Source organism: Terrapene carolina, unplaced genomic scaffold (genome assembly GCF_002925995.2).
Source record: "Terrapene carolina triunguis isolate 2854851 unplaced genomic scaffold, T_m_triunguis-2.0 Scaffold88, whole genome shotgun sequence".
Classification (NCBI taxonomy): Eukaryota; Metazoa; Chordata; order Testudines; family Emydidae; genus Terrapene; species Terrapene triunguis.
In genome coordinates, this window is record NW_020664439.1 from 14,619,500 (window position 1) to 14,639,775 (window position 20,276).

A 20,276-nucleotide genomic window follows, 5' to 3' on the forward strand; every position below is an offset into this window, starting at 1 on the left:
TTGCTACAATTTGTTTCCCTCACCTATTTTTTTAAACTAATACTTTAGTGAAAGAATCCATTGGAGTCTCAGAAATAACAGCAGCTTAATTCTCTTAATTATTAGAAAACATCTTTTCCAGCAACACTAAATATAAACAGCTAAAACAAATGATACTTTTAAGTAGCATTCCTATTAAATATTAACTCTTCTTGCCACAATGGACAGCTCAACGCCTAATTATAGAGCTGGGTGGGAAGTGGTTTTCCCATCCTGCAAAATTTTTGAGATTTCAAACAAATTTCCTGTTCCACACCGGGATAAAAACTGAGACATTTTGAACTTTTTCTATGAGAAAGAGAGTGAGTGAGCACACTCTGCCCTAAAACAGCCAATAGCCTATTGGTTAAGGCACTCATCTAGCATGTGTGAGGCCTTGTCTACACTGCCACTTTACTGCGCTGCGACTTTCTCGCCCAGGGGTGTGAAAAAACACTCCCCTGAGTGCTGCAAGTTTCAGTGCCGTAAAGCGCCAGTGTAGACAGTGCACCAGCGCTGGTAGCTACTCCCCTCGGGGGGGGGTGGGGGTGGTTAACAGCGCTGGGAGAGCTCTCCCCCAGCGCTGGTGCCGCAACTACAGTCACGTTAAAGCGCTGCCGCGACAGTGCTTTAACGTTGCGAGTGAAGACATGCCCATAGACCCTGATTGAAGTTCCTACGTCTTCCACATCCTAGGTGAGTGCCCTAACCACCAGGCTATTGGCTATTCTGGCTCTATCTGACTAGAAATTCCATCCTGGACCTGAGAAATCTTTCTTGCTGAAGCTGTCATTGAAGCTGGTATGTTCCCAGAAAAAGTTTCAGTTTCAACATAAAACTGTTTCGTTGAAAATTTCCTGACCTGCTCTACTTAAGTGGCATGAGTTTTCCCAATGGGTCTTGATGCATCTTGGTTTACTTATATAATGATCAATCGAGACACTGGTATTTGAACACCTCAGAATCTTTAATGCATTTATCGTCACAACACCTCTGTGAAGTAGGGAAGTACTATTCCTCTCTTTTTTTTTTTTTTTAAAACAGATGCAAAACTGAGGCAAGAAAGGGCTAAGGGTCAGATTTTCAAAGATATTTAGGTGCCTAAAGTTGCATATCGGTGCCTAATGGAATTTTGCATGCCTAACACCCATTGAAATCAATGATTAGGCGCTTTTGAAAATCCCACTGGGATCTGCATCTTTAGGCTCCTAAATACCTTTGAAAATCTGGCCCTATGTGACTTGCCCAGGGTCATACAGGAAGGTTGTGGCACAACAGGGACTTGAACCCTCTCCCCCAAGCGCTAGGTTAGAATAATGAGGAACCACAATATGTTTATGACTCAGTCACTGAGCTGAAGCATGCAATGAAAAGTGAAGAGTTGTCATTTACATACTGCAGCTGTGCTCAGGGCAGTGTGCAATACAACAGCAGCCATTTGCACCAGCTCACAAGCTTATTTTAAGCACTGCTGAAATATACAGTATATGCACCCTTCTTTGGCTTTTCACTATCACATGGTCAGAACTGTGATCAATAAAATATTTCAGTCTACTGTGTTTTTAGACAATTCAAATGCACTAAATTGAAAGTTACATAGGACCATATTATACAACTACAAATCCAAATATTTCCATTAGACTCAGAGAAACTTTGGATTTATACCAGTGTAACTGAGATCAGAATGTGGGTCATGGAATGTTGAAAAATATCCCTTGTAAGGACATAAAGTATATAAAGACGAAGTATGAAGGCATTTTGCATGTTGTGGAAGTTAGTTCAGCAGCATTTAGCTTCATTGGATTTGAAAGAGTCTTTGGTTTCTTTCCTAGTAGAACTTGTCTCATTTTCATTATTCTGTTCACGAAGATCTGAGAGTTTCAATTAATAGTGTGTGTTTTCATTTTGGTTTCATTGGCCCTGAAGGGCAGTTTTTTTGTCTTTTGTGTTGCATAGATTTCATTCGGTGGATTATAGTTATTATTAGACTTTGTGAAAGCCTCCCTTGTTTCAGGATAAATCAGAATGTCATTCACTAATTTAAAAGTCTCTATATATGTCATTCAAACTTATTTCCATAATTACTGGAACGGTGTGCCTTTCTCTTATTTTACATCTGACATGTTCTGTATCTGTTCGACCATCACTGAACATGAGTAGACAAGAAGAAAACCTCTATGCATGGAGGAGTAGAGGCAAAGCAACAATAACTTTTATTTTTCTCTTCTGACAAGTTTTAAATACTATAGATTCTCCTTTGTTCATTCTGAGATGAATGACTAAATGAATGATTAAATTAAGTAGGTACAAAAATAATGTGTATTAAATCATTACATAGTGATTGATATCTCTGCAGGTGATTCAACTACACTGCCAAGTCCTTGATTAATCTAGTAATGTCTGGGTACAATTTTTCCAAAATCCAAGGAAGAGCTTTTGCCTTTTCCTTGTTCCTTAGGGTGGTTCCCCTATCTTTCTACTTACAACATTCAGTTCTATACTAAGCTCTTCATCTTAGATTGTTACTTCAGATAAACTATTTACTGCTTAGGTGTTTGTTGGTCTGTAGCATTATTTGTGCTAACTTAAGGGGTACTTGATGGATATTGGGAACAAAGATATCATTTTTAAAGACATTGGGGTTTTGACTTTCTCAATGTCATCACAAGTTCACTGAGATCAAAATACTAGGCTAACTGTGTAACTGAGTATAGACATATGCCACCTTCCCCCAAATGAGAATTGGATGGAAAAAACGGAACAAGCAGTGCCCAGTTACAAAAATGTGCAAGGAACCATGCCAGAAAATAAAGTATTTCACATCCCAGAACCAGGTATAAATATACAGTTACTTGGAGGAACAAAAGATATCCTGAGAAAACAATAGAAGGCTAAGAATATATAATAGAAGAAACATACAGCAATCTGCAAGCACAAAGAAAAGGAACGCCTCCTTAGTAAAAATTATCACTAAGCTTTACTTGTCCATTTGTAATTTGTTAAATGCTATTGGAGAAACACCTTGTATGCATACAGTACACATGGCAGGTCAATATGAAGCAATAAAACCACTTAACGTGAATGCTGCAAAATACCTCCTTGAATTATACATAAATCTATCAAACTTGGGTACTTATATGGCCCCCTACCATAGTATCTGAGCACCTCACAGTCTTTAATGTATCCTTCCTCCAAACACCACTGTGAGGAAGGGCAGTGCTATTATCCCCATTTTTACAGATGGGGAACTGAGGCTCAGAGAAGATAAGTGACTTGCCCAAGGTTAAATACACAGTCTGTGGCAGAGCAGGGAATGAAATGTGGATCTCCCAAGGCCTAGCGCCCTAATTACTGCACCATCTAAAGGGTCAAAAGGCAACTCCAAATGCTGGAAAAACTACAAGAAAGTATCACAAAGAGAAAATGGAAATAATGTGCAACACACAGGAGATGATCAAAGGTCAATTGGATATTTCATACCTTTACATACGAATGGACACAGTATTCTAGTTGCTCTTCATGGCACTTGGCAACAATGTCAGTAAGAACCCTGGAAAAGAAAGATATTGAGATATCTTGCAGCATGAGGCAGAAAAATGTCCTTATATGCTTTACCTTATATCACACTGTTATACATCAGATTCAAAATTACCGTTATGTGTCTGATCCATGCAAAATCCATGTGGACAATCTGCTGTGCCCATGTGGAATTCATTGACTTCATGGGCACTACATGTGGGCACAGAAGCCCGCTTGTATGGGTCACAATGGTGGATCAGGGCCTTACTCTAAAAAGTTACTGTTATTCTAACAAAACACACCCAGTTATAACAATTTTAACAGTTGTGATGTTGATGTTATTACGTTATTGGGAGATGAAACTACATGTTACTGGAAAATATTTCAACACTTATATGGCTCTGGGAATATTATGAAGAAGTTACAATGAAGACAATTAGAAAGAGTGTTAATGAAGTTGAGAATCAAAGTCTATTTAAGGCTGTTGTGTCAGAATTTCTATTCTAACCTTTCAGGGGTTAGCACTCCAGCAAAGGGACACTTAGAAAGGAAGGGTTCAGTGGTGGGTTGTACAAACCCCACACCAGGCAAGAAGGTGTTAAAGAGCAGCTTTGGCTCAGGCATCCCAGCCCCATGCCAACCTTGGAGGAGGAGCCATAAAAAGGGAGAAGCTCAGTGCAGAAGGGCCCAGCCTGGGGCGGTGGACAGACCTCACCCTCAGCTCCCAGAAAGGAGAAAGCAGGGAGCCAAGCTACCTTTAGTTGCTTGCAAGTACAGAGCTGTAGGACAGGTAGGACAGAGAAGATGCTACTGCTTTTTATTTCTGTTAATTTAGTTTCCTTTGTTGCCTTGAGAACTAGGGCTAGCTCCCTTGACCCTGGGGAAGAGGCTCCTCCCCACCCCTCCCGACAATATGAGCCTCCTGAAGAGAAGGGGGGATAATGTACAGAGTAGTCTATGGAAGAAGCAAGTGGTCTGACCAGACAGACCTTAATCACTTGCTACAAGGGTCCCTGGGCCAGAATCCAGCATAGAGGGAGGGACTAGATTCCTCTATAGCAGGGGTTCTCAAACTTCATTGGACCATGACCCCCATCTGACAAAGTTACTACAAGTATCAGGGGGTAGCCGTGTTAGCCTGTATTCACAAAAACAACAAGGAGTCCGGTGGCACCTTAAAGACTAACAGATTTATTTGGGCATAAGCTTTCATGGGTAAAAAGCCTCACTTCTTCAGATGCAACTGATGTTCTGGCCCAGGGACCCTTGTAGCAAGTGATTAAGGTCTGTCTTGCTTCTTCCATAGACTACTCTGTACATTATCCCCCCTTCTCTTCAGGAGGCTCATATTGTCAGGAGGGGTGGGGAGGAGCCTCTTCCCCAGGGTCAAGGGAGCTAGTCCTAGTTCTCAAGGCAACAAAGGAAAGGAAACTAAATTAACAGAAATAAAGAGCAGTAGCATCTTCTCTGTCCTACAGCTCTGTACTTGCAAGCAATTAAAGGTAGCTTGGCTCTCTGCTTTCTCCTTCCTGGGAGCTGAGGGTGAGGTCTGTCCACCGCCCCAAGATATCTCAACTGTTGCATCTGAAGAAGTGAGGCTTTTTACCCATGAAAGCTTATGCCCAAATAAATCTGTTGCATCTGAAGAAGTGAGGCTTTTTACCCATGAAAGCTTATGCTCAAATAAATCTGTTAGGCCTGGTCTACACTAGGCTTTTATGTCGACTTTAGCGCCGTTATATCGAATTAACCCTGCACCCGTCCACACCAGGAAGCCATTTAGTTCGACATAAAGCTCTCTTTAAATCGATTTCTGTAATCCTCCCCAACGAGAGGAGTAGCGCTAAATTCGACATGGCCATATCGAATTAGGCTAGGTGTGGATGCAAATCGACGGTAATAGCTCCGGGAGCTATCCCACAGTGCACCACACTGTTGACGCTCTGGACAGCAGTCCGAGCTTGGATGCTCTGACCAGCCACACAGGAAAAGCCCCGGGAAAATTTGAATTCCTTTTCCTGTCTGGGCAGTTTGAATCTCAGTTCCTGTTTGGACATCGAGGTGAGCTCAGCAGCAGTGGCAACGATGCAGAGCTCTGCAGCAGAGATGGCCGTGCAATCTAATAGAAAGAGGGCCTCAGCATGGACTGATCGGGAAGTCTTGGATCTCATCGCAGTGTGGGGCGATGAGTCCGTGCTTTCAGAGCTGCGCTCCAAAAGAAGGAATGCTAAGATCTACGAGAAGATCTCCAAAGCCATGGCAGAGAGAGGCTACAGCCGGGATGCAACGCAGTGCCGCGTGAAAATCAAGGAGCTGAGACAAGGCTACCAGAAGACCAAAGAGGCAAACGGACGCTCCGGATCCCAGCCCCACACATCCCGTTTCTACGAGGCACTGCATTCCATCCTTGCTGCGGCCGCCACCACTACCCCACCACTGACCGTGGACTCTGAGGATGGGATATTGTCCACGGCCGGTTCCTCGGACATGTTAGCGGACGGGGAAGATGAGGAAGGAGATGAGGAGGACGAGGCAGTCGACAGCGCTTACCAAGCTGATTTCCCCGACAGCCAGGAGCTCTTCATCACCCTTACAGAGATCCCCTACCAACCCTCCCCAGCATGTAATCTGGACACAGATTCAGGCGAAGGATCAAGCGGTAAGTGCTTTAAACATATTAACCTTTATTTTTTACAAAACTTGAATATTAATACTAAGAACAATCTGTGAATCATGATTTCTTCCCCCTGGGCGCTTAAGTAATCAGTAACAACTATTTAAAAAAAAATCAAACAGTGTCCGGTTGTGCATGATTGTGCTGCCCAAGCTGCTCCACTCTTTAGTGCCTGCTACTGCAGCTATATTAGAATCCTGTCTATATGTCCGGGGATAGAGCAGTAGTCCTCCACGGACATCTCCACAAAGCTCTGCTGCAGGTAATGGGATAGCCTGTTCATCAGGTTCCTGGGGAGAGCGGCTTTACTTGGTCCTCCGAAGTAGGAGACGTTCCCGCGCCAGGAGACAAGCAGGTACTCCGGTATCATTGCCTTGCATAGCATGGCGGCATAGGGCCCCGGTCTCTGCAGGCTTTCTCGAAGCATCCGTTGGATCTCGGTGTCCGGGATCCTCATGAGAGTTATGTCGCTCATGATGACCTGCTTTGAATTAGGTAGGGGACTGTTAGTATTGGGACTGCTTGCAACAAGTTCCTTTACAGAACTGTGACCGCTGGTTTACAGCCACGCGGTGGGGGCGGGAGAGGGGCAGCATACAGAGATCTTTCCCTGGCTCATCCGCGAGGGGGTGGGACAGGGCCAGAGTTCCTGCTTGGCCGATTGCTGGCAGCACAGACTGGCAGTGCTTTCAATGTGAAAGGAGGCCAGTGGTACTCCTACAGTTTTAAGCAGCCACAAGTCTACGGCTTACCATGTTTGCCTGCTACAGAGAGTACCGTGTCCTGCCCCGCTTCCCAGATCGGCAGTGCAAAAGCCCAGGCACTGAAGGTGAGGTTCGAAAATTCGACCTTGTCCTGAGTGCGCATGTGATAGGTGTGGTTCATGGTCTTGTTCACAGAGAAAAACTATGTTCTTGATTCACAACCACATTTTTCTTTCGGAGGAATTCACTGCCTTTTCCTCATTCCCACAGCCACATCTGCAACTGTCTCCCAACCCAGCTTGGCATCACACTCCCAGAGGCTAGCGCACATTAGGCGGAGAAAGAAGAAGACGCGAGAGGACATGTTCTCAGAACTAATGGGCTGCTCCTGAGCCCAGGCAGCACAGCAGAACCAGTGGAGGGAGAATTTGTCACAAATGCACCGGACACACATGGAACGTGAGGAGAGGTGGCGGGCAGGAAGACCAGCAGGCGACTCAAACGCTGCTTGGACTTCTGAGGGAGCAAACGGACACGCTCCGGCGCCTTGTTGATGTTCTGCAGGAACGGAGGCAGGAGGACAGAGCCCCGCTGCAGTCTATCAGGAACCGCAGTCCCCCGCCACCAAGTCCCATACACCCCCTCTCCCAAAGTCCAAAGAAGGAGGGGTGGCAGAGTCCGTGAAAACTCTCACTCCACCCCTGCAGACTGCTCAAGCACCAGAAGGCTGTCATTCCCCAAAATTTGAAAAGTCCTTTCCTGACCGCCTCACCCAAGCCCCCGTCCGACTTTCACCCCCCAGTTTCCTGTCTGGTTGTTAAGAAAAAATATGTTTCTGTTCATTACTGTTTCAGTCAGGTTCTTTTGAGGGAGAGTCTGTCTGGAGGGGGGGAAGGGGCTTGGTAATTGGACAGGACAGTGACCTTTAGCAGGGTACAGAGGCGGTGTCAGGTCCAGCATCAGGACACATACACAGTGCAGTCACTGGTTACCCTGGTCAGTCTGGGAGGTGTTTTTCATGTTCTGGGGGGGGGGGGGTTGCTCTGTGACTTTGTGGCGGGGGAGGGCAGTTACAGATCTTATGCAGCGGTCCTTATCCTGGATCACAGATCCACGCAGCAGGGGATCTGTAACCCTACCCCCCCTGCCAGAAAGTCACATAGCCGACACATACACACAGTCCCCCCCAGGAGTGCTGGCAGGCTCCATTGAAATAACCAGTCCACCAGTGCGGAGCCTGTCATTCCGGGAGTTTAGAAGCATCATTTGCATCAGAACACTGAACCCGCCCCCCACCACAGTCTGCGTCCCCGGTTTAAAATATTCCCGCGAAAACAGCAACACAGACAACGGTGTTCATTAACAAAATCGAAATGATTTTATTTTTTGGGAAGGGGAAGGGGGTGAAGGGGGTATGTAACTGGAGAGGATAGTCAAAATGAACTGGGTAAAGAAACGGGGGCAGGTTCAGCTTTTCTGTCCACAAACTGAAAAGTCACTGGTTGCCCTGCTCACTCAGGAACCTAGCTTTCAAAGCCTCCCGGATGCACAGGGCGTCCCGCTGTGATCTTCTAATCGCCCGGCTGTCTGGCTGGGCGTAATCAGCAGCCAGGCTATTTGCCTCTAGCTCCCACCCCGACATAAAGGTCTCCCCCTTGCTCTCACACAGATTGTGGAGCACACAGCAAGCTGCAATAACGATGGGGATATTGGTTTCACTGAGATCACAGCGAGTGAGTAAGCTTCTCCATCTCCCTTTGAGACGGCCAAAAGCACACTCCACCACCATTCTGCACTTGCTCAGCCGGTAGTTGAACAGTTCTTTTTCTGTGTCCAGGGCGCCAGTATAGGGCTTCATGAGCCAGGGCATTAGCGGGTAGGCTGGGTCCCCGAGGATGACTGTAGGCATCTCCACATCCCCAAGAGTTATTTTGTGGTCTGGGAAGTAAATACCTTCCTGCAGCCGTCTAAACAGACCAGAGTTCCTGAACACGTGAGCGTCATGAACCTTGCCCGGCCATCCGACGTAGATGTTTGTAAACCGTCCCCGATGGTCCACCAGTGCTTGCAGCACCATTGAAAAGTAGCCCTTTCTATTGATGTACTGGCTGGCCTGGTGGTCTGGTCCCAGGATAGGGATGTGAGTCCCATCGATAGCCCCACCGCAGTTTGGGAATCCCATCGCGGCAAAGCCATCTATGATGACCTGCGCGTTTCCCAGGGTCACTACCTTTGGGAGCAGTACCTTCACGATTGCCTTGGCTACTTGCATGACAACAACCCCCACGGTAGATTTGCCCACACCAAAGTGGTTCGCGACTGACCGGTAGCTGTCCGGCGTTGCAAGCTTCCAGAGGGCTATGGCCACTCGCTTCTCAACTGTGAGGGCTGCTCTCATCCTGGTATTCTGGCGCTTCAGGGCAGGGGACAGCAACTCACAAAGTTCGAGGAAAGTCCCCTTCCGCATGCGAAAGTTTCGCAGCCACTGGGATTCATCCCAGACCTGAAGCACTATACGGTCCCACCAGTCCGTGCTTGTTTCCCGGGCCCAGAATCGCCGTTCCACGATATCCACATGACCCATTGCCACCGTGATGTCCTGGGCGCTGGGGCTCGTGGTTTCTGACAGCTCTGTGCTACTCTCCGACTTCAGGCCATCACGGCGGTGTCGTAGCCTCCTCGCCTGATTACTCTTCATCTGCCTCAGGGAAAGGTGTATGATAAGCTGCGAGGTGTTGAGAACGGCCAGAAGTGCAGCGATGGTCGCAGCGTGATCCATGATCGCAGTGCTGTGGCGTCCGCGCTGTCACTGACCAGAAAAGTGCGCGAACTGATTTCCCGCCGGCGCTTTCATGGAGGGAGGGAGGGCGTTAGTGACGGACGGATGACGACAAATTTTTTTTACCCAGAAGGCATTGGCGGCTCGACCCAGAATTCCGATGGGCAGCGGGGACTGCGGGAACTGTGGGATAGCTGCCCACAGTGCACCGCTTCCAATATCGACGCTCGCCCCGTTAGTGTGGACTCACAAAGTCGAATTACTGTCCTTAGTGTGTCCTTAGTGTGGACACACACGTTCGACTTTGCAATATCGATTCCACATATTCGATTTAAGTAAAATCGAATTACCCTCGTAGTGTAGACATACCCTTAGTCTTTAAGGTGCCACCGGACCCCTTGTTGTCTTTTTTAAAGTTACTACATGATCCCAGGGGGAGGACTGGAGTCTGAGCCCTGCTGCCTTGGGTGGGAGGAGAGGAGTAGAGTTGCCAACTGTTTAATCACACAAACCCAAATACCCTTGACCTCTATCCTGCCCCTTCCCCGAGGACCCATCCCTGCCCCGCCTCTTCTCCAAGGCCTCACTCCACTCACTCCATCCCCCCTCCCTCCATCGCTCACTCTTCCCCACCCTCACTAACTTTCACCAGGCTGGGGCAGGGGGTTGGGGTGCAGGAGGGGGTGTGGGTTCTGGGCTGGGGCTGAGGGGTTCAGAGTGTGGGAAGGGGCTCCGGGATGAGGCTGGGGCAGGGGATTGGGGTGCAGGAGGGGGTGCAGGGTGTAATGTCTGGGAGGGAGTATGGGTGCTGGAGGGGGCTCAGGGCTGGGGCAGGAGGTTGGGGTGCAGGAGGGGGTGAGGGATGTGGGCTCCAGCCGGATAGCACTTACCTTGGGTTGTCCCGGTCGGCGGTGCAGTGGGGCTAAGGCAGGCTCCCTGCCTGCCCTGGCTCCGCGCCGCTCCCAGAAGCGGTCAGCACGTCCCTGCAGTGTGCAGAGAGGGGTCTCTGAACACTGCCTGTGTCCTGAGCATCGACTCCGCAGCTCCTATTGGCCGGGAACTGCGGCCAATGGAAGCTGCGGGGGCGGAGCCTGCCTTAGCCCCACTGTGCTGCCAACTGGGAGCCACCTGAGCTAAGCGGGGCCAGGGGGCTCCATGCACTGCCCCCTCCACGTGCCGTTCCTGGAAGTGGCCGGCATATCATTGAGGCCCCTGGGGGGAGGGGGGGGCTGCAGGGGGGCTCTGCACACTGCCCATGCCTGCAAGCAATGCCCCGCAGCCCCCATTGGCCACAGTTCCCAGACAATGAGAGCTGCGGAGTCGGCGGCGTGGGCAGCGCATGGAAACCCTTGGCTCCACCCCAGAGGCCGCAGGGATGTGCTGGCCACTTCTGGGAACAGCGCGGGGCCAGGGCAGGCAGGGAGCCTGTCTTAGCCCTGCTGTGCCGCTGGACTTTTAGCGGCCTAAAATCTCCCGATTTGGCTTCAGTAGCCTTCAGGAGATAGAGCCCAATTCCGGGAGACTCCCAGCAAAACCAGGAGGCTTGGCAACCCTAAGAGGCGGTCAGAGCACAAACCCTGCCGCCCGGGTTGGAGGAGAGGAGGCCGCAGCCCAAGCCCGGCTGCCCTGGCTGGGGGTGGAGCTCGGGCTTCAGCCCTGGGTCCCAGCAAGTCTAATGCTGGCTCTGGCGACCCCATTTTTGTGATCCACTTTGCGGTCCCGACCCACAGTTTGAGAACTGCTGCTCTCCAGCCTCACTGAGAAGATTAGCAGAAAGGCCCCAAACACAAGAGGCCAGAAGGACTACGGGGCCTGGACCAGGCCCAGTGTGAGGTCCTCGGACTAATTTGTGAAAATCCTGTTTTATCCCAAAAGGAGTCAGACCAAAGGTGACCAGGCTGGAGGGCCGGGTCACAAAGCAAAAGGAACCACTAGTGGACCTGGATGGCAGGACTACAGTGCAAAAACCCTGCAAAGACAGGTGAGTCATTTTGCCAGAGGTTCCAACAAGGTAGCCTCTCTGTACACAATTAAGCTTGCACCAGAAGCCATGTTTTTTGAGAGTTCCCTGTTTTTAAGACATCACCCCACAGAATTCACAAAGTTACTGAACATAATTCTGCTCCATCTTTATTAGAAGACATCCCCTGTTAGCTACCCCATTTCTTTGAGTGAGCAGTTAAGGCAGGATTCGCTGTATTTATTCAGCAAAATGTAAAAATAAATGGCCTGTTTTTATGTGGCAAGAATGAAAAAAAAAAAAAAATCATTTAGTGCAGCAGTTCTCAAATGTTAAGACCTAGTGGACCATATTCCAAACTCAAAAGTACTTGGTATATATGTTAATCAGTATCACTATAATGGATTCTTATTCTCATAAACCAACCCATGTACCACAATTTAATAATTGCTGAGTTAGGTTTTTTTTAGTTGCTTTCTGTGCATTCCTGTTATATAATCCAAAAAAGCTTCTATTTTATTAAATGTTGTTTTGCAAACTATTTCTCATTTATTATTATTAATGTGATTAGGGCGTTTTGAAAAATAAATAAATGACCAAATTATTCACCAAGGTTCCAGTCATTCAGTCCTTACTCCTCTACTATTCAGATGTCAATGGGAATTTTGGCAGAGTAAAGACAGAGTAATCACTGCATGACTGGGGCCCAAGGCAAGTCAGTAACCAAGACAAAAGTATAAAGAAAGTGTTTTTTCACAACCATGAACAATTTTGAGTTCTTGTTCTGCTTTTCAAGCTTTTAACTTGTTCAACGCAAGCTACTTCAAGCTATTCAAAACAAAATACAATGTGCACACATGTACAGTGGCAAAACAATGAAAGGCATGCCCAGCGTTTTGCCAGTGCACAGCTGTGCATGTTGCTGTTGACATCAGCAATGTTGTTACAAAGCCTGTACACAGACAAGGAGGTAAACACCGAGAAGCCATTTTCTACCAGGTGGGTGGATAGCCAAGTGTTTGAGCATAAAAAAAGGCTGCCCTTCCAGTTTCTAACCCAACTGTTTCACTACTGTGTTTTCCAGCCACCCCAACTAACACTAACTCTGGCTTGGGACAAAACCATCTATTCCCCAATTGGCATTAGTGTTAATTAATTGGGCAGTGAGGGGTCATAGGAAAAGGTTTGACATCCTTCTCTTGGAGACTGCGTACATCACCACTGGGATGAGCTCAGTCTCTGCCAGCCAGGGGAGTGACACTGCTAAATTCATTCCAGACATAACTTCCTATGGAAGTACTCGGCCTGAAAACCTTTGAAGTGTTGAGCCCCCTAAGCTGCCATTAAAGTCAACTTGAGGAATCAAGCATCAGGAGTCTGAAGTCTTACAATGAATCGCCCTTCAACAGTTAAACACTGCAAACCAGCTTCAGTAAACATATAAAATACATTAACAACACTTATAAACCCAATGGGACTACTGAGGATTAAGTTGTGTTTGTCTTCTGGTTACTACCCAGGCCTTTAATGGCTGGGGAAAAGCCAACAAAGAGAACTCTATGCAGTACAACTTTTCTTTTTCAGCCCATCCATTGGAAATTATTCTTTTTATTATTTTTTTCTGATCTCATGGTAAATAATAGCAATAAATATTTTATTTTAAACAAATATTTTAGTTGGACATTCCTGGAGGTCACAGACCCTTGGTAAGTCTCTCCAGCTGACTGTTAATTACTTGGATAATGCCTTCCCTGTTGTTCATTGTTACAGCATAAATGTTTTCATTGCAAACTGTCCAAAACGGGGTGACCTGACCAGACGCGGATTTACAGTAAAACACAGGGCAGCTTGGTCCTGCTGGCTCCTGGGGCTCCTGCTGCAGGCTCCACCCCCACCGGCAGCCAAGCTCCCCCTTGCCTCTTCCCCGCCTCCTCCACCGAGCGTGCCGTGTTCCCGTCCCTCCCCCTCCCTCCCAGCGCTTCCCCCGCCACCAAACAGCTGTTTGCCAGGGCTTAGGTCGCTCCAGGAGGGAGGGGGAGGAGTGGGGCTGCAGCATTCTCGGGGGAGGAGGCAGGGAAGAGGCAGGGGCGGGGCCTTGGGGAAGGGGGTGGAATCGGAGCAGGGAAGAGCAAAGGCGGGGCCCCCACACTCCCCCTACACATACCCCCCCAGCCCCCTGCCGTGAGCCACTCAAGGCAGGGGGCTGGGAGCACCCCCATGACCCCGGCCCACACCGCCAGCCCCCTGACCTGACTTCTGCACCCCCCTCACATACCCCCAGCCCCCTGCCCTCCCTGACTCCTGCACCACCCACACCTACCCAGCCCCCCACACCCCATGCCCTGACTCCTGCACCCCCCACATTCCCATCCCCACCCCAACCCTGAGCACTAAACGGGAGCTCCTGCACCCACCCCCCCACATTCCCTCGCTGGAGCTGCCCCAGGTAAGCACTCTACACCCCGACCTCCTGCCCCAACCCTGAACCTCCTCCTGCATCCTAACTCCTGGCCAGACCCTGCACCCGAATCCCCAGCCTGCTCCTGCACCCCCAGCCCTAACTCCTTCACCCCCCTCACACACCCACAGCCCCCTGCCCTCCCTGACTCCTGCACCCAGCACACCCCCAGCCCCCTGCCCACCCTGACTCCTGCACCCCCCCCACACACATCCCCACCTGCACCCCTCGCACCAAACGGGAGCTGCCCCAGATAAGCGTTCCACACTCCAACCCCCTGTCCCAGCCTTGAGCCCCCTCCCTCACCCTAACTCCTGGCCAGACCCTGTACCCCAACACCCAGCCTGCTCCTGCACCCTAACTTCCTCCAAGATCCTGCTCCCCCAGCCCTGAGCCCCCTACTGCAAACGAAGTCCTGGCCAGACCTTACACCTCAACGTTTTTTCACATTTTTTTTTATAAAGCACTCTTATCCAAAGCGCTTTACAATAGTTAGCTAATGGTACAAACAATATTTGGAAAGACCATTAAGTGATCCGCCGAGACCCTCAGCGATTTTCAAGTGGTCTGTGGAAAAATAAGTTAGACTACAAAAACAATCAAGGTACCTCACTTGATTTTCATTTACTTCCTATTACCTATAGGAGGAGGATGAAGGAAAAAAAGAATGAAAAACGGGGGGTGGGGGGGTGGGAGAAGAGATAATAGAGAATGTTCTTTTTCTTGGCTGGGTCCCAAGAAGGGGCCCCAAAAATGAAGCTGAGCACAGGGCCCCACTAACTCTAACTCTGCCACTGGACCTGACTCACCTAGTTATAAATTTAATCCTAGAAGGCACTGACCTCTTTCTTTGAGGGGCTCAGCAACCGCAACCCACACGGAAGTCAGAGGGAATTGAGGACACTAAGCACCATTCAGTAAGTGCTCAGTACGTCCGAGAATTATATATTTTATAGAAAACCCCCTTTACCTGTTGGCTGCCAACTGATTTGAAATAGTAGAGAAAGCAATGTCTGCATAGGAACAATACATTTTGTGGGTGATGTCAATTATGTGATGTCATATCCTACACTTAGTTACTTGACTTACTTGCAAAGCCCTGTGTTAGATCTAGGAGTCAAACATTTTAGGATAATGAGCTCATCTTCTATTAAAATCTGAACACCAAGTTCAGCCCTGGTTCATAACTAGACTCATGTCAACAGTCACACTCTGGATTGAATTTGGCCCTAATTCTATTATATATAACACATTTTTGGATACCTTGTCACAGCAGTGGTAACCTCATCCACGTCGTTTTGTACCAGAACCCAAAAGAGTTGATTCAGGATCACAGGAAGAAAATTCATAATTACATGGATCTTCTCAATTTTCAGTAAATTCTGTATCAGACACAAGGCAGAATAATGATAGATAACGGACATAAACCACAATCCACCAGGGCCCGAATTTCCACTCCATTACACTAGTTTCACCATCTGGTAATTGCAGAGAAGTAAGTGGAATTAAATCAGTGTAAGACAGTGGAGAATCATGCTCCATGTCAAGATATTTTTTGAAGTATGAATTTGTACCCTGAATTTTTATTCTTGAGATTTTATAGCTTCTGATTATTCTGTGATTATAAAGTAGAAACTATTGCCTGACTTTTTTTTTTTTTCAGTTAAAAAGTAGAAAATATATACCAATTGTGAAGGACTGAAGTTCTTACTTTTAAAGATTTTCTCCCCAAAAATTTTGAGAAAAAATTATACCTGGGTTGAGACCTCTTACGCTGTGTTTCATTTTGGATAAAATATTTATGACCAAGTCAAAAATCACACTTATTAAAAACAGTGTTACACTCTACTGACTGGACAATGACACTCCATTATCTTAACTGACAGAGCTAACTGAATTATTCATTAAAAATAATATTGTTATGGAGTTAGCTCTCTGATTTTCTGCAAATGCATTTTTGATTCGTTAATAAAAGCCGAAAGTTTGGGCAAATATTTTTCTGCCTATTGTTTGTTCATGAATTGTTCACTTTGAATATTTGTTATCTATTTATGTTGTGCAATTGATCACTTAGCTCACGTGATTTTATTTCTGTTTCCTGATTGGATGATTGAAATATAATAAAGAGGCAGACAAAAAGCAGCAAATAATGAACAGTTCACTTCTAACATGCTTTTCTGGATGTGTAATCACTCATGTTAAAATTTGTGCATCTTTTGGGTATTCACAAACATTTCCCCCAATACCTAGTAACTATCTGAATATACACAAATAACTTATATAATAGAGAAAACTGAACCTAAGGCTTTTATTCATGAAAATAGTCACAATTTTTAAATTCAACCAGGACTAATTGTTACTACATATAAAAAACAACAACAAAAACAACAAAACAAATATCTCACTTTCAGAAACACACACACACACACACACACACACACACGACATCTTTAAATAGTTGCCCAGAGAAATGTCACCACTATTGGAAAGTTGCAGCAAAATTATCTTTTACTTAGCAGCTTAATAAAATCAGCTCAATTGTGAAAATGGAATAATGGGGGAAAATACTCTTCACTTTAATCTCTAAACGTATAAACTGCTATTAGACTTAGACGATCACCAAGGAAGTTAATATGTTTCATAACTTGCCCTTCAGTATTCTAGCTCCTTCCTGCTCCACTCCAAGCTACATATTTTAGGGTGGGCCCATGTGATTTGCCCACTGCCAAATGGATTAAGAATTCATTGTAGGAGTGAGCATCCATACAAGAATGCAAACAGGAGTAAGATCCCCCTTATGAGGGTCACCTGTATCTTTGGTCCAGGCATGCAGGGGTACGTGGCACTGCATGCCAATTTCTTACCCCCAGCTCTCATGCAGGAAGGGAAGGGGAAGAAGTGGGCATAGAAAAAATGATTACTCTCTGGAGCAAGAGGGGAGCAGCAAGATAACTGTGGCTCTCCAAGCCCCAATTCCTTCTCTGCATTGCTCCTGGAGCAGCACAGCAACATGCTCGCCCTTATGATGATCTGTGTCTTGGGACACAATCCAGCCCATGGCAATTTAGAAACATAAGCAGGCCATGGGCTCACTTGGGAGGCAAATTCAAAGAGAACTAGAATTTGGCCCTTAAAATTTATTTACCTACATCAGCTTGTAACACTTCTAAATTATTTTACCTTACAGGACATGACAAAGCTTGAGGTAAGAGGCTGGGAGAGATCCATTTCTCTTTTTTGGCACTGCTGGAAAAAGGTATTCAGATATGGATCCTAAAATGATAAACATATGCTAAAGTTAATACCTATTTTAGCAGGAACTGCAATTCAAATAGTTGCTAACCATCTCAATGAATTGGTCATGGTGGTTAGAATCCAGGAACTTTACACTTTACACTACACAACACAAAGCGTCACAGAATAATAGGAATCAGATATGGAAAAGCCCAACAAGGATTAGACCACGTAGTCCATTCGTTTACCAGCAGAGAGTGCATTTCCTAGTGCTTTGTCCAGTCTTGTTTTAAGTGTCCTGAGCAATGGGGTTTTCCCCCGATCTAACAGATCTCAACATCAGTATGTTTTTAAATTTCTAGTTACACCCTCCTGTATCATCCAAAATAATGCCTCTTTTTTCCTTAAATGGGGTAATTATCACTCCTTTCTCCTTAGCCCTCCTACATTCAGATTATCTTTAATGTTAGACAAACAGATTCATACAAGATTTAAGATATATTAAGATCATTTGTCAGGTTTTTTCTAGCACACATTTCTGATTAGGAGTTAAGGATATCTGAGAGAAAATGCAAACTCACCTGAGTATTTACAGTCGATACAACAAATGAAGACACTTTGAAAAGCAGCTTCCCACTGTCTACCCACTTAATGTCACTTCCACTCTGCTGTAAAAAATATTTTCTTCTTATTTCAACATTTGCAAACAGCATAAAAGTACAAACATGTCAACACTGTTCAGTTCTGCATCACTTTTTGCTGCACAGCTCTGTGAATGTGCAAGTTCACTCAGGATATTGTATTATTTTAAATATTCAGCTCTCAGTCACAATGGGAGTTCCCCCACTATCCTGTCAATGCCATAGAGCAATAGACTAGATCTACAGGCCTACTCAACTCTCTCTGCATTGCTCAGTTAGTACAAAGGGAGATGAAACTGCCCGTAACTCTCCTGCTGAGGATTCTTAACAGGGCACAACTCAAGGGTCAGTGGGGAATCCTGGGCACTATGCCAAGGATCATGGGACTTGTGCAAGTCAGACTTTGCAGGGACCCCAGCTAAAACTGTATAAAAAACTACTCTTCACCATGCTCCCTCCAGCAGCTGGGAAGAATTTATGGTTTATCCATGCACTGCCAGTCAGGGGGTACCTCCTTTTCCCAGCACACCACTGGAAGAGGCATAATTTGCCCCCGATCTGTTGGTACACATATTAACTTAAAAATTGAATGCTATACATATGAACACACTAAGCAGTATGGTCCAGTATATCGTTCACACAATGGCTCCTTTACATTGCCAGCAAGGCATAAATGAGAAGCTGGCCCTATCCTTTTAATCACACAAACTTCAATCTCTCTACTCCTTTTGAATAATATATAAATATTACTTAATACCTTTCCATTTGCAGGATCTTGAAGGCTTAAGTAACTGGGAGGCAAACAGGTTGTCACTGGAATGTTATGTTCTTGAGAAGCTAACTGGGCATCTTTCAATAAAGGAAGCCAAGCATATCCAACTGCACACAAGAGCAAATCAATATGACATTTTTGAGCATAAGATCTTTGGTTCATAGGATCATAGTAAATAATAGCCACAAACAGAAATTCTGAAATCCTGAGATGAACATATATCACTATAAATATAATGCAGACAAACATTAGCAAGGAATTATTTGAAAGTAATTCTACTGCAGGTACCTGGTGTTTCCAGAGCCTCTTTCTTTTTGGCATTAGCTTTTGCATTTATGTCACAGGTGACATGATAAAATGAAAACAGAATGTGGTGTTTCTTATGGAGTTGAGTGGGAAGCTCAATTTTCACCTGAAATGTAAAAGGTTACACCTCTCTTTAGTTTAAAGGGAATCAACCAGGAGTAAGAGATGGGCTCTAAAGGAGAAATCTCTCTTTCTATACATCTCTAATTAAAGCTGGTCTTTTGACTGGCAATTGATTCTTTGTGTGTTGCTCTTTTTAGTGGTGTAACAGCTGTTCTTTTAAAGAAATCATTGAGAGGCATCATTTATTACTTCCACTTAAACTGGTTTTTCTTCTCTTTCCTTTGAGTGAATAATTGTGTTTCTAATGAAACGGCACAGAACTGAAAACTGAAGAACCTTGTTCAAACAGGCTGCTTAGAACCAATCATCTCCACACCATCAGACTCAACACTGACCCTAACCAGGAGTCACCATTCTTCTTTCCCTATCACTCCTCCTTTAGCAGGAGAGTGAGTCAGCCTGGATACCCTTTAAGTTAAAAATACTAATGATATGTCATCATAACTGATTTTATAATAAAGAATGAAGGTGAACAAGGGCTGACGTGAAAATAAAAACTTTTATTTATGATCTCAGATGAGTCATACATTCCATAGGCCACAATAAGAAAAACTAATCTATTGTTCACTAATCTGTACAAAGTCAAGGTGGGCTGTTATTTACCTATTGAAAGACATGGGAAAAATACACTGAAAAGTGTTATGGTGGTGACTAATGGATAAGACCCCTTATGCACAATAGTTATGAAGTAATGCTGTACCTAAACTAATCCTGCAGTTAAGGTAAGAGTTAGGAATTGGGTTGGGACATATTTCTGATGTTATGTCAGGTTAAGGGTGAAAAGACCTATATTATAAACATAGCAGTGAAATGAGCATTTAAACATGCAGCTTAAAACAATTTCTTTAAACGCGGCACTAGGGTCTTTTAGATACTGCACTAGATGTGTTATTGTCAGGGTCACTGTGCAGTTGGCCCACCCAAATCAATTTCTGTTAGATGGTGAAGTCTGAACTCAATATTTCGTTCATGTTGGAAAAAAACTCACTGTAATGTGGAGGGCTTGCATAAGGCCCTCTGAACCAATTGGGGCCAGATTTTCACAAGTGCTGAGCACCCTCAACTCCAGTTGAAGTCAATAGGTGCTC

General features: G+C 45.9%; 1 protein-coding gene across 3 annotated transcripts in view; it reads right to left on the minus strand.

Annotated features, from left to right (window-relative positions):
• The window catches only part of DOCK10 (dedicator of cytokinesis 10), a 194,104-nt gene that overhangs the window by 57,735 nt on the left and 116,093 nt on the right, over positions 1-20,276 (minus strand). For 2 of the 3 annotated variants that reach the window (XM_024195224.2, XM_029911091.1), the window contains 6 exons: positions 19,048-19,171; positions 18,745-18,866; positions 17,928-18,014; positions 17,293-17,385; positions 15,376-15,494; positions 3,499-3,568 (listed from right to left, as the gene is read on the minus strand). In XM_024195224.2, coding sequence (XP_024050992.1) covers positions 3,499-3,568; positions 15,376-15,494; positions 17,293-17,385; positions 17,928-18,014; positions 18,745-18,866; positions 19,048-19,171 — 615 coding nt within the window. The remainder of the gene's footprint in view (positions 1-3,498; positions 3,569-15,375; positions 15,495-17,292; positions 17,386-17,927; positions 18,015-18,744; positions 18,867-19,047; positions 19,172-20,276) is intronic. The other variant, XM_029911090.1, reaches the window with a different exon arrangement.